Source organism: Rhopilema esculentum, chromosome 16 (genome assembly GCF_057945365.1).
Source record: "Rhopilema esculentum isolate cy_ngs chromosome 16, ASM5794536v1, whole genome shotgun sequence".
Classification (NCBI taxonomy): Eukaryota; Metazoa; Cnidaria; class Scyphozoa; order Rhizostomeae; family Rhizostomatidae; genus Rhopilema; species Rhopilema esculentum.
This window is the reverse complement of record NC_142830.1, coordinates 13,094,118-13,107,471: the sequence shown is the minus strand read 5'-3', so window position 1 is coordinate 13,107,471 and position 13,354 is coordinate 13,094,118. Positions and strand designations below refer to the sequence as shown.

The 13,354-nt window shown below is 36.6% G+C and overlaps 1 protein-coding gene across 3 annotated transcripts in view; it reads right to left on the bottom strand.

Annotated features, from left to right (window-relative positions):
- LOC135682176 (protein white) overlaps positions 1-13,354 on the bottom strand; it is a 36,084-nt gene that overhangs the window by 15,990 nt on the left and 6,740 nt on the right. Inside the window, exons 1-5 of one of the 3 annotated variants that reach the window (XM_065196944.2) lie at positions 11,651-11,768; positions 7,305-7,430; positions 4,495-4,632; positions 3,671-3,719; positions 475-661 (exon numbers count right to left, since the gene is read on the bottom strand). In XM_065196944.2, the coding sequence (XP_065053016.2) occupies positions 475-661; positions 3,671-3,719; positions 4,495-4,632; positions 7,305-7,371 (441 nt within the window). In that variant the 5' untranslated portion in view covers positions 7,372-7,430; positions 11,651-11,768. Of the gene's footprint in view, positions 1-474; positions 662-3,670; positions 3,720-4,494; positions 5,767-7,304; positions 7,431-11,650; positions 11,769-13,354 lie in introns of those variants that run through there. The other 2 variants (XM_065196942.2, XM_065196941.2) reach the window with 2 other exon arrangements.

Below are 13,354 nucleotides of genomic sequence, written 5' to 3'. Positions count from 1 at the left end.
CAATTTTTTAAAGACTCTGCTTTAAAGCAAAATGTTGAAAGTTAAACGGAAGCCATAATTGTATCTAAACAATGTCTGAAAAATATCTTAAACCCTGGCTTAACAGCTCTTTGTCGCAGTCGATACCTTCCTTTAATTGCCTTGAATATGATCCCATTCAAATTCATTTCATTTCAACAATAAGATTTTTGTATATATACGTTGCCTAGGACACTGAGTAAAAATGCAATAGTTATCGAGCCCAGTGCCCTATATAGTTAAATACCGAGTTAGCTTACATGAAATTGGTCATCATTTTAATTACTTCAAAATAACAACACTTTACTAGCAAGAATAAAATTCAAAAATATTACACGTTAGTGCTAATAAAATTGGACTACTTTAAATTGAGAGTTAAGAAAAGATTCAATTTATTTGTTTTGTTTTATTTATAAGAATTAAAAAAGGGTTCAATTTATATGTTCCAGAGCTTACCTGGAAGATTAAATGCTCTCGAACTGTCAATGTTCCGATGAACAAATCTTCCTGCTGGACATAAGCAGAAATTGTCTTCATTTTCTTCCCGATTTCTTGACCATTGACTTTGATCGAACCAGAAATATCGAGCATACTGATGTTTTGATGCGCCAAAGTGTTCATCAATGTCGTCTTACCAGCACCACTGCGAGGACGAAAAACTTTGAGATTAGGGAAGTCAGTAGAGAACTGACATACGACGTCATCAAAAAATTGTTAGATCTTTTGATTTTTGACGATAAGTTCCAAAGTGATGGAGTCACAAAAATTATTTCTAAAAATTTTGAATTTGAGCCTAATAACCTGAAGAGGCACCATGAAATACCTCAAAATGTCCAAATACAATTAAATCTGTTTGAAATTAATTGAAATAGAGCAATCGAGTCTCACTTATGGATTGGTGTTGTTTGGACTAGTTTACAGATTTTAGAGTCAAGACCAAATAGCAATGATTCGATGGGGAAGGGACTCGTGCTTATGAGACCATATCTCAGCTCATTTTGCACATTTAGAGGTATTTTATAATCTCTTTTAGGTAAGGGATTCAGATTTGAAACTCTTAAAATATATTGACGCGTCACTGTGTAAATCTATTGCCGAGGGGCAAATCACTCTAAGAAAATTTCGTACACCTTTTGGGAAAATCCTATTGTTTTATCTGAAAATTCCTAGAAATCTTTTTGTTTTAGGGAAAATCTCGTACGCTATTTGCAAGAGTGAATTGCCCCTCGTCTATTGCAATTTCATTGGTTACTTTGAATGGCAAAACGCTTTTATAATTATTCTTTAGAAATGAAAGTCTACAATGATGAAATAGGCAGATGTTTTTTGAGAGTAGAAACAGCTACCAACTGCCATGCAGTTGTGGGAAGAAGCCTAGCCCTGGTAATAAAAACACATACAATATCAGCAAAAAGGGTCTCGCCAACTCCAGCGCTCGCAAACAGTTTCAAAGTAGAAACAACAGAACCATCACAAGTTACCGTGTAAGTATTAACGGAAACAATATCGCCAAATTAAAGGGTTTTGGAAAAGTATCAGTATAGACAAAAAATCCTTCAGGTAAAATACAAGAAAAGTTTCCAATGACGGAGGGGTTGGGGCTGGGGGCCATGTCCACTCCCACTACTTTGGAAGATAATAGAGTCTTTCGTTAAGGGTCTTTATTTGCCCTTGGATCCCCCGCCCCTCTACTTTCCAATTTGCGTCGGAGCCCCTGCAGAAAAATGCCCACCGGAATGCTAGGCGGGAACGCTAAGCAAAGGTTTCTTAGTAAAAATATTATCTCTTGTCTAGAAAGAGGTTATAGTGAAAGAAGCTCTGATTACCCAATGTTGGTATACCTTTACAAAAAGGGCTATGTAGCTATAAAACATATAAATTGACGGCTCAAATCATAAGATAAATATTGCATGGCCCATTTCCATCATGCTACTTGATGAGTTGATTTATTTTTGCCTGATAAAGGAGAGCTGAGTAAACCTATTCTAACTGGATTTTGCGAAACCATATACACAAAATTATCACGAAAAATACTAAATAAACTTGCAATCCCTTCAAATTAATTTTTACATCCGATCGGGTGAAGTAAACGAATTAAGGAACCACTCATTTGATGATAAAGGAGTGAAAGAGCCCTGAAAATCAGATTAGGCAACTTCATTTCAAAGTAAATCAACTTAAAATGCCACGGAGGACTAATGCAGTTTGGATCCCCTTGTTTGATTTAGAAGCTTAGGTGTATTGTGGAGATAAACGATAATATTCATTATATAAATTCAGAAGACAAACAAAAAGCAAGTTAAAATTGATGGCTTCATATTGAATTTTCCAAAATGCATTTCAAGGTCCACTAGAAGATCGTCCAAATTAAAAAAAAATCTTGGTATATCTTTAGATTCCGATTGACCAGAAAGAACAAAAACGCATCAAAAAAAAGGGTTTTCAAAAAATACTTTTGAAATTTAAGGTTATCTGAAATACATACTTTCAAAATTCTTATTTGTGAGGGCAAGGGCAAAAATCATAGATACAGAGGCTGCCTGCAATCCTACAATATTGGAGACAAAAGTAACAAAAACAAAGGAGTTGCATTCAGCCTGGATAGCAGGCAAGTGGCAGACAAGACAAGGATATCCAAAGAAAAGGCAAGGGGTCCAAAGGGGCAGAAAGAGGGCCCCTTGGGGTATCAGAGGCTCAAAAGTGGTAGAAGGAGAACTGAAAGGGGTCTCTAAATGGCAGAAAGATGGTCCCTGAGGGTAGACAGGGGCTCCACAAATGGCAGAAAGCAAAAATGGGATTCTAAGAGGCAGAAAAGAACTCCATTAGAATAGAATGGATTTCTCAAAGTGACAGAAAAAAGGATCTCCGAGGAGCAGAAAGGGGGTTTTAAGATGTAGAAATAGGAGTAGAAAGGGTTGCTCACGTGGCAGAAAGTGGGCAGAAAATGGGCAGAAAGTGGGCAGAAAGATGTCTTTAATGGTTGGAAGATGGTTGGTAGATGATCCAAAAGAGGCAGGGAGTCAATTTCGAGTCGTTTATTTACTCGAAAATAATATATAGTTAAGATAATGGAAAACCATAGAGAAATAGAAAGACTTAAAACAACAGAGCTTGGGGACCTCTTACGATCTCCATAATCAAACGCCATGCATTTTATATTTCTGCTGAGTCATGCTCCTTCTCAGGGCAACATAGTGGCATTCCAAAATCAAAGCTTTTAATCAAAACTGCTGACTCACGCGCCATCACAGCAGTCTTAATAGCTGACATAATCAGTAGATTTGGCAGATCATCAAAATTGCTGACTCACGCGCCATCACAGTAGCCTAAACCCTGACCTAATCAGTAGTTCATCAAAATTGCTGACTCACGCGCCTTCGTAGCATCCCTATCGAAAGGGCAACAGGCAAAATTCGAGGTAAATGAATTCTTTTCCCAATCGTTCGGGTAAAACTGAACCAAGATTGTCTCATTAGGAACAATATATTGCTTAAACGCAAATACCATCTTTCCTTGTGCAAATTAGGAAATCTTTAATGAAGTTACAGACTATCAATTTCGATACGACAAAAGACTTCATATTTCTTGAGATTATAAGCCTTAATATGCAATGTAATGTTTTTATAGGCGCTTGAGAACTAAAAGCACTTACCTTGCTCCCATGACAGCAAGGAGTGTTCCCGCCTCGACTTTGCCATTAACTGTGAAAGAGATTAAATGATATTCAAGCTTGGTTATATCAAAATGCGTTTAAAAGATGTCTTCACTTTAACGACAAAATTATCTCAGCGATAGTGTTTAATCTCAAACGAGTTCGTGCGTTGTGTCTAACTAGCTTAGGAGATAACACAGAATAAGGCAAGAGGAGATAGTACAGAAGGATAGAAATCCTAATGCTTGAGGCACGATAAAACACGGTAAGACGATGTCGTTTAATGCAAAGATGTCGTTGAACAAACACAGAATGGGTAAAGAAATCCCTCAAAGAAATACATAATAACATACGGTTGTGCAGGACTGTTTTGTTAATAAATCGCAATTCAATGAGAATTTTGTTTTTGAAAGTGCTTGTCTCTTAATACAATTCTAAGCAGCTTCGGAATGTCAAGAAGGGGAGCTTATGTTTTACCTACAAAAACGGAACTGGAAAAGCGATCTAAATAATATTTCTAAAAAGCTTGCAACGAAAAGTCTGTTTCAGGCAAAACTGAGTTTAGATCGCACCTTGGATTGGTACAGATGTCACAAAATATGTGACTTGCAAACGTAAGATGCAAATAATTGCTAAGGAATTCTTGAAGAGTCATTTCAAAAACATAGCAAATTTACACTAACGGTAAACAAAATGACATCGTTCGGTTTGATAAGATTGCAATATCTTGTTTCACCTGGGTAATAAAAATTTAATCATTTCACAACTACAATAAGCATCAATATAAAAATGCAGATCAGAATAGAATATTTCTGAAAATTTACCATCAAACAAGATCTGTTTCTTGGTGACAACAGCATTTCCTTGGCCACGTTTGAGGCATCTTTTGAACAACGATGGCTTCGGCAAATTTGCAACAACACTGAGGTCTTCCCATGATAGATTGACTTTCTCCTGAAAATCTGATACAAGGGATGGATTAGAAACAACGACGGCTTTTTCATTTTCATTTATCATGTAGTGGCCGGAATCTGGCGAGCCGATTCGCTCGTCGAAGCCGTTTCCAGCATATGGCTTCGATTCATCAGGGCTTCTGTTAACTACAATAACCTCTGGAACATCGTTTATTTGACCATTACTTCCAGACCTCGACACAGACATTGTCCGGACCACCAAAGCATCGTCAGAAGACATGGTTGGCCTGATTTTGTGACTAATTCACTCGGCCTAGCACTTTGCTTACTGTAAGTTGCGCTAGCCGGTTGAAATGTTAGAACACTTAAAAATAAACAGTTGTAGAGCCTGGCCTCCCTTATATAAGGGAACACAACAGAGATTTTATGCTTCACAGCGAAAGAATGATGACCTCTGTTGATCCTTGTGTTGTTGCATGAGATAGTCCTTTGATTACGGGCAATGAGGTGCGTAACAATGAGCATAATCCACGTGCCTTGGCCACTGAATGACCTGTTGTAACTAACGGCATCTTAATTTATTTCCGCTATACTTTTGCTAGATTTTCTCCGTCTTGTATCCTATTTACGTTGTATCCTATTAAACGTTGTATCCTACAGTGGTAAATTGTTAGGCCTAAACATGTTCGTTTTCGTCTCAACCAGCTTTTGGTATAACGACTCGACTTTACAAACAGATCATTCAGTAATTAATAATTAATAACGAAGTTGAATTTTATTTATGAAAATTACATTATCTGAGATTTTCAAGGTGGCAATGTTTGATTAATTTTGAAATGGATCTTTCATTAGATTTTCAAACAAAATCTACCAAAAGGTGGGATAAAACGGTTGAGAAAAAATCATAAAATGTTTACGCCGAAAGTTAATGCGGTTTAGCTATTGAGTAAAATTGATTGCATCTTGCTACGATTTGTGCCCAAGAATATCAACCCTGTAAACCAGGTGCTCGGTTAACGAATCGGTTTTTGTAATAAAATCCTTGTAATCCATAGCCGTTTCCACAAAAGTTTCTTAAATTTCACCAGATCAGCTTATTACAAAAAAGTTGCGTAATTCCGTCAGTAGAAATGCTGACTCACGCGCCTCCCTAACTGACCAAGAGAGGAGATCTGTCGCTTAAGCTTGGTTCCCACTAGGCAACTAAGTGCGTTCAAGTGCGTTCATCTCTAATCCTTTTAATTAAAGATAACAGATAAACTACCGAGGCATTCCCACTTGCAAACATAAACACTCAGCTAGCTGTGTGAAGACAAGTCAAAATGTCTAAATGTCGCGTTTTATAGACTCTCGGACATGCATTTAAACACTAAAATAATTATCATTTTTGCTCTTTTATCACTTATGAATTATGCAATTGTAAGATGTTGTAACCCTCTCTTGAAAATTATGTAAAGGCCATTGTTAGCCACACTAACAGGATCGCAACTTAAGTTCCCTTGCATTTTCGTGACACAAATTTCGCAATTCTTTTACGTATACATTGTAGGTGTTCTATGCTTTCAGTTTATGGCCTCTCGTTAGTCATTTCAAGTAATCCTGATTGTATAACTCTTTTCAAAATTTACAAGTTATCAGAAATCCGTTAATTGGCATTGTTTATTGATCGCAAGGTGCTAGCAGTCACGAAATCGATTTCATGCGTTGCTACGGTTGAAATTGCCTCATTTTGACTTCACAATTGCATCTTACTTGTTAGTTGATGAATGAAACATTCCTTGAATTTAAACGCTCAGATCAAATTTTTTTGATCTTGGCGTATAACTTTTTTGAGCGTTCAAGTGCATTAATTTCCTCCAAGTTAAACGCCCGGAGCATTCCCACTTCGCGTTTAACTTGGACGCTCAGAGATGAACGCACTTGAACGCACTTAGTCGCCTAGTGGGAACCAAGCTTTAGCAGTTGCACGTATAAGTGTGCTGAGTCATGCTGCTGCACAGCTGCTTTCGCAGTAGCTAATACCTGTTCGCTTTGAGACCATTATGCTGACTCATGCTACTCCGCAGATGCCAGTAGATAACCGGGGGCGCTCCAACTGATAATTTTAGAGGCATCATTGAGGGGGGTTCTGTAGAATAATGGCGCCCCCCCCAAAAAAATTACATTTACACTTGTCTGGTCAAATTTTGAAATAGCTCCTAAGCCAGCTTTAGGCTTGCCAAAGGGTAGCAAATGACACAAACTACCCCATGCTCCAAGCCTAGAAGGACATCAACAAATTAAGATAAAATCTTAGGCTAAATCTAAGCTAATTTGATTTATCTTCAATATCTTCTGAAATAAACAGTTATATTTCAGAAGAAAAGTGATATGTTTAATTTCGGGGAGGGCCCCTAATATAACTTCACGTCGCTCAGTAATCTGTCCCCGGCCCCCATAAAAGCTGATCTAATTATACTTCAGCAAAACCAGAGGCATAAGAGCCAGGGGGTACAAGAAGCATTGTACCTGGGGAACCCCTCAAAATTTTGCAACACCCCTTTCAAGAGAAAAGAGTTTCTTTTCTGACAGAATTTTTACTGTCAGAGTGCCTTTTGCTAGAACCTTTTTGAGACTGGTCACCATGATAAACGCATTTCGAAACTTCGTGCCCCCTTGTTATAAATGTTTCCTGCGTCCCTATGTAAAAAATTGAGAAAATAGGACTTCATATGTCTGACCTGATATGTCTTCTGGGGCCACCATCGAGCTACGGATGACCTTGACGTTAAGGAGTGAACCAGTCATCTTCTTTTTTGAATCTTTACAATTGAGACAAAGACATTGCTGTTGTGGAAACCCAAGATCTACGAGACAACAAACGGATGCAATTATTACACGCATTTATCCATCTCTATGCATTTATCACAGCGATAATTTTCGTCTAAGTTCGCCGTTCTTATTTCATGGATAACGAGCCAGTAAATTAATAATTCCTTTTTTTTATAAGAACCAGTAAATTAAAGTTCAGGCTGGCTGTTCTTAATTTTCCAAAACTGTTAGGCTGGATTGTTTTTAAATTGTGGCTAAATTAGGGTGAAAGCAGTGCAATCGTTAGATATTGCACTTTGAGGGGAGGGGGGGTTTAGGCCTCATTTGCCAAAAATGTGAGTAAAAGATCCTTTATTTGGTGAAAAGTTTTAAAACTCGCCACCCCTAGATGGAAAAAATTACTCGTTTTTTGGGATGAAAGTTATGAAGGGGATATTACAACATTTTTCAAAATTACATTTTACAGTAGCTCAGCCTTAGCTAGTTTTTGATTTGTTTTTAACTTTTGACCAAAACTTTTCTCATAAGAAAGAATGTATAATCAAGACACCAAATTAGCCAAATATAAGAGGGATTTTACAGATGGTACATATGACTACATACAGATCGAAGATAACGATAACATAAAATGAATTTTGCATATCAACGTATTTGGTTGTAGGATATACTGCTGAATTTTACAAATGTGCATTCGTTAAATGATTGCAAAGCAATGTTTTCTTGACACGAGAGTAGATTCTCCAGAAACACATTGTTGTTTTCTTCTAACTATCTGGTTCTGATTATGCTTGAAAATTGTTAGAAACAAAATTCAAAAATATATAGTTCTATTTTCCTTCATTTCCAACTCTCTGCATCACCTTCACTTTGCAAAATATGCTGGTTAGCCTAATGCTTCTTTTAAACTTTTTTACACGGCGAGATAAATAAATAAATAGAAGATCTAATTGATAGATAAACAAGTAAGATTTAATTGATAGATACAACACCCCTCCCCGCTTCGTACCAAACAGTGCGATAAAATCAGCAAAAAATATAATGTGCCAAACACATCACATTTATCTTTATAACAATATATCAATTTCTGAATCTGAGCCTAAATAATCTTTGAAATTTCTGAATCTGAGTCTAAAATTATTCTTAAACATTCTTAAATGACACAAACTGCTATAGATTGGTAAGATTCGACAAAGAAATTAAAATTTTTTGTTATTGCCAGTAGCGGCGCCACGGGGGGGGGGGGGGACTGGGGGACGTTTTCCCCCAGTTCTCGGTAGGATTAATTTTGTATTTCGTCTAAATCCGATGAGATAATGTTGGGGGAGGGGTAATATTTTGGTAACATACTTTTTTTGATAACATCCTTTGATTTTCAAACTGCCTTTACATAGCCAACAGTTAATTATTGGCGTATATTTCAGGCAAAATTGGCTTTCCTTGTTTGCAAAAGGGCGTTTTCTAGTGGTAAAAGGGCCAGTGGCGTAGCGTCCGGGTATTCAAGGTATTCAGTGAATACCCTGAGATTTCTCAGAAAAAATATTAATACGACGTATAATTGTAATTAGTAAAAAATGTTTTGGGGCTATTGATTCTGGTTGAATTCGTTACCTTCAATATTCTACATTTTGTACAAGTACAAAATATCACGAAATTCATGGAAGCAATAACGCTGCGAAGCATAGAGAAGCTGGGGGATCTTTGAAGCTAATTTTGAAGATTGAGCTACTTCATGTTGTATGGAGATCGGTCATGAATACGCAGTGAATACCCTAGACGGTACTTTAACCAATCAAAATGCTCCCTTCCATGAATAATATTTGCCGTTAATCAGCTAAAACAATGGTTCTGTACGCTGATAAATATGCAGCGTACAGCCTCAAAGTTGGTTCAAAATAGTCTCATCATGAGATCGATATAAACAGTTAATGGACGTCGGAGCGGTTGGAGTGATGGAGCTGCATCGAAAACAGTAAACATGACTTAATTAAAAAACTATTGCAATGTCCGTATTACTGTTTCATAATCATTCTCTCATTTGACCACTAAACTTAATCTACCAACAGCAAAGTGGAAAGGAAAGGTAGGCTGCTACATAATACTACACTGATTCAGATCTGTTCCCTCTTGAAATGCCAATTTGTTATTGCTTGCCAATCAGGGATGCTTCTGTTTGTATTATGTGATAAAATTAAAGTAAATGCAGATAGGCCTGGATAATATCCTTATTTTTGCCTGGTGTATTCAGTTATCTTGTTGGCCTATTTTGTTTGCATTATTCGAGCGCATTTATTTGCATTATTGTGCAGTCTCATCTCATTACCTTCGATTCTTTCAAATATTAACTTGTATTGAAAATATCACGATTAGACCATGAAGAAAAAGTCTATACTGCATAGCACAAAATCATTTATAACTCATGTAATGCCCTATGTGAATAATTTTGAAACTTTCGAAAGCCCTTTTGTATTAAAAGGTATTAAGAGTAGGTGTTTACAGCTACTTCCTCTTTACATCAGTGCAAATGTTAGACGATTTAACAACAACTATTGGGACATATTTCGACCAGTAAAATTTTACTGGCTTTCAATGATATGTTTTGATTTGAATTACTTTTGATGAAATGGTTAATAGTAATATGATGCAATGAATGAGTTCGAAGAGTATATTTGAAGGGTCCTTTAGCAAAGTATCGTTTTTATCATAGCAATGCCCTGACAGTGCAGTACTTGCCAACCGAACCAAAAAGAAAATTAGATAAAACTCAAACTCAAACTCAAAATCTTTATCAGCAAAAACAAATGTTAATTACAATATACCAAGAATTAAAATTTAGAATACAAAAGTTAGCATTTTCAAAAATTTAATTAATTTATAAAATGTCAATGGCTAGTCCTTTTAATCTTCCTATTATCCCCCTATTTTCATCAAGCCGCATCGAGCCACACCCTGCCCCACCCTTTTGATAAATAGAGAATACCCAGTTGAAAAAGTCACGCTACGCCACTGGCGTGGAATAAATGTTTTTGTTTTGTTCCTGAGAAATACAAGTACAGTGCAGGATTAGCGTACCTCAAACTTTTTTTTATTAATGTCATGCTAGCTTTTTTGCTCATATTCTCGGCCCAATAAAATCTGTTGAGAAAACTGGGGTCAACCAATTTTTGTTAATAAATTCAAGAATATCACCAGTATAGTCTCTATATTGAAAACTGTGCTGTTCGCTTGCTATCGAACTTCTTGGAGGAAATCTTTCCAATTCGTTAGAAGATTTGCAACCTTAAATCAACAGACAGGCGTTTGACTGATGACAAAATCTAGCTGATTTCACCGACAGTCAGACCGACCGTAAAGAAACTTTCATTCTATAAAGTTTTGACGCATGCATTTTATTTTATGTATGTGTGTATTTAGTTGTTTGATAACAGTTTAGCTATATAATTTTGAAGACCATATGCCTCTGGTATGGTGTCGTTGAATTTGAAAATGTATGTACCAGTGCCATTAATGGCAAATTTTAAACGCGATGTTCCACACCAAACTACTTCGAGGAAAGCCCTTTGCATAAGCAAAACATACGAACGTGTGATAATATTATTGGTCTTAATTAAATGTGCCTTCAATGCCTTCAAAAAGGACCGTGTTTCTTCGTATTTGTACACTTTGCAACTTCAAAACAGGCCTAACTAGTACTAGAGGGGGTTTGATTCAATTTATCCCATATCCAGGATAAACCCATATAAATCTAACTAGACTCCTCCTTTGGGTTTATTATGTAGGGTAGGAAAGATGCATATGTTAATCTATAAAATGGATGAAGTTCTTCAGAGTAAATAGGTTTTTACATTATCCAGCTTCTTTTCAACCTTTTTGTAACACCCCCTCCTACGGCTGTTACAACCCCGCCCCTCTATTTAGGCCCCGACGAGTATAAATTTCATTGTCAACAAAAAACAAAATCAAAGAAAAAAACATTAAAATTAATTTGACTATTGCAAAGCTCATTCATAAAACATTTACAAGTAACAGAACCAGACTTCTTATCAAAACAAATAACACCTTTTGAGACAAGACATTAGATTATGTACATATTTTCCAAGAAAAAGTTAAATTCAACAAGATTCACGCAGCAAATGTAAAACGCCAATGTAATGTTGAAAAAGGCTTATCAAATACATCGGTACTTAACAGGTGTCTTTCTAGATAAGAAGATACACCTGGTTACAATTACGTTAATGACCACATGAAATTTGCTCACCTTCACGGCAGAACGCAGGGCTAATATAAGGCCTAAGCAACTGAAAACAACAAGCTAGATTCGAATCAATATGTTCAATGGTACCTGCTGCCACCCCAAGACAGAATTGAAATAGAATAATGCTCGAGAGCAGCAGTTTAACGACAAATGCTATCTTAGCGAGATCAATCGTAACGTCTTTTCGGCAGTTATCGGCTTACGGTGTTTGAAAGCTAGTTCGTTAATAATTGATGTCCATAAATCATATCTGGAAAGTGCGAACATTTGTATTGAGCCTACTCAATCGAATCTACTATACCTTATTCGAACTTATCTGGATTTGAAAGTAGCCTCTGTTTGTCTGGAGCTGCTTTTGCAACGACAATAAATTCATTTTGGAATCCGACAACACTCTAAATTTTGAAGCTTATCTTTAGAGAAATTACAAATTATGATTAACTGTCGAACTGTTGGTCTACTTTTACAGGGCATATTTTAAGGAAATTTGACTAGTATAGGCCAAAAGCACACGAGGGCCTCATTATCTTTGCAACCAAATTTTGCCTATTTGCCCCTTGACTCCTTCAGCCTCTTAAGCGTTAAGAATGAATACGATGAGAATTTAAAAATGCAAAAAATTTCCAAAAATGTAAAAAGTGAGCCATTGCTCTTTTACTCAGTAACTGACAGACTGAATTAAAGACCATTCAAATTTTGATGAGAAAAAAATGGCCCTGTAGTTGCAAATATTAACAGCTACCCTGTGTTCTTATGTTGAAAATGGTACGTTGAACAATGGTACGCCAACGTGTTAGAAACAAACTTCATCGAAATCTGATGAAACAGCAATAAAGGGAGTATTGTGTTTAGATATTAATTTTTTAGAAGTTTTGCTCCATTTTCATGATACAGGCACCGCGGAGCGTTGGGAAAATTGGGGGTCTAAAAAAGTGGGGAGGGGGAGCTAAAACTTTATAAAAAGAGACTTTACTTAATATTTGGCATTTTTTTCAAAAAGTGGGGGTGCTAAAGCCCTCTAGCCCCCCTGCTCAGCGACGCCTGTGATATTGATACATTCAAAGAAAATACAGTATGTATAATAATATAGGAACCTCTTTGTACCTTGAATAATAAATTCAGCAATTAAGGAACTATGACCCAACCTTGCTTCAGCCCATGCAAGTGTCCTTCTCTTAGGCCCCGTTCACACTATTCCGTTTTTGAACAAAAACGCATCTGTTTAGCTCCGTTTTTGGCTTTGCGTTCACATTAGTCTACCCCAAAAACGGAGCTAAATGAAAACGATGATAAAAACGGAGCTAAATGAAAACGGAGCTAAACAAAAACGCAACTCTGTAGCGTGAACACCAAAAACGGAACAATTTGAAAACGCTAACTCAGGTCGTTGAATGTTTTCGCGCCAATATCAGAAGCCTCGTATTCAGAAAGAGAAAAACAGATGCGTTTTTGAGAACTAGTGTGAACACCAATTAATAGATATCCGTTTCTGTCTGAAAACGGAGTAGTGTGAACAGAGATAAAAACAGCTCCGTTTTTGCTGCCAAAAACGAATCTAATCGAAAACGGAGTAATGTGAACGTAGCCTTAGTTTCAATATGAATTTCAAATCTCAAATTAAGTCAGATACAAATTAAAATCGATAGAAACATTAAAATGCGTATTAAGGCCTTTCGGGTGTGCATTTCGGACAAAAGAGTAAGCATA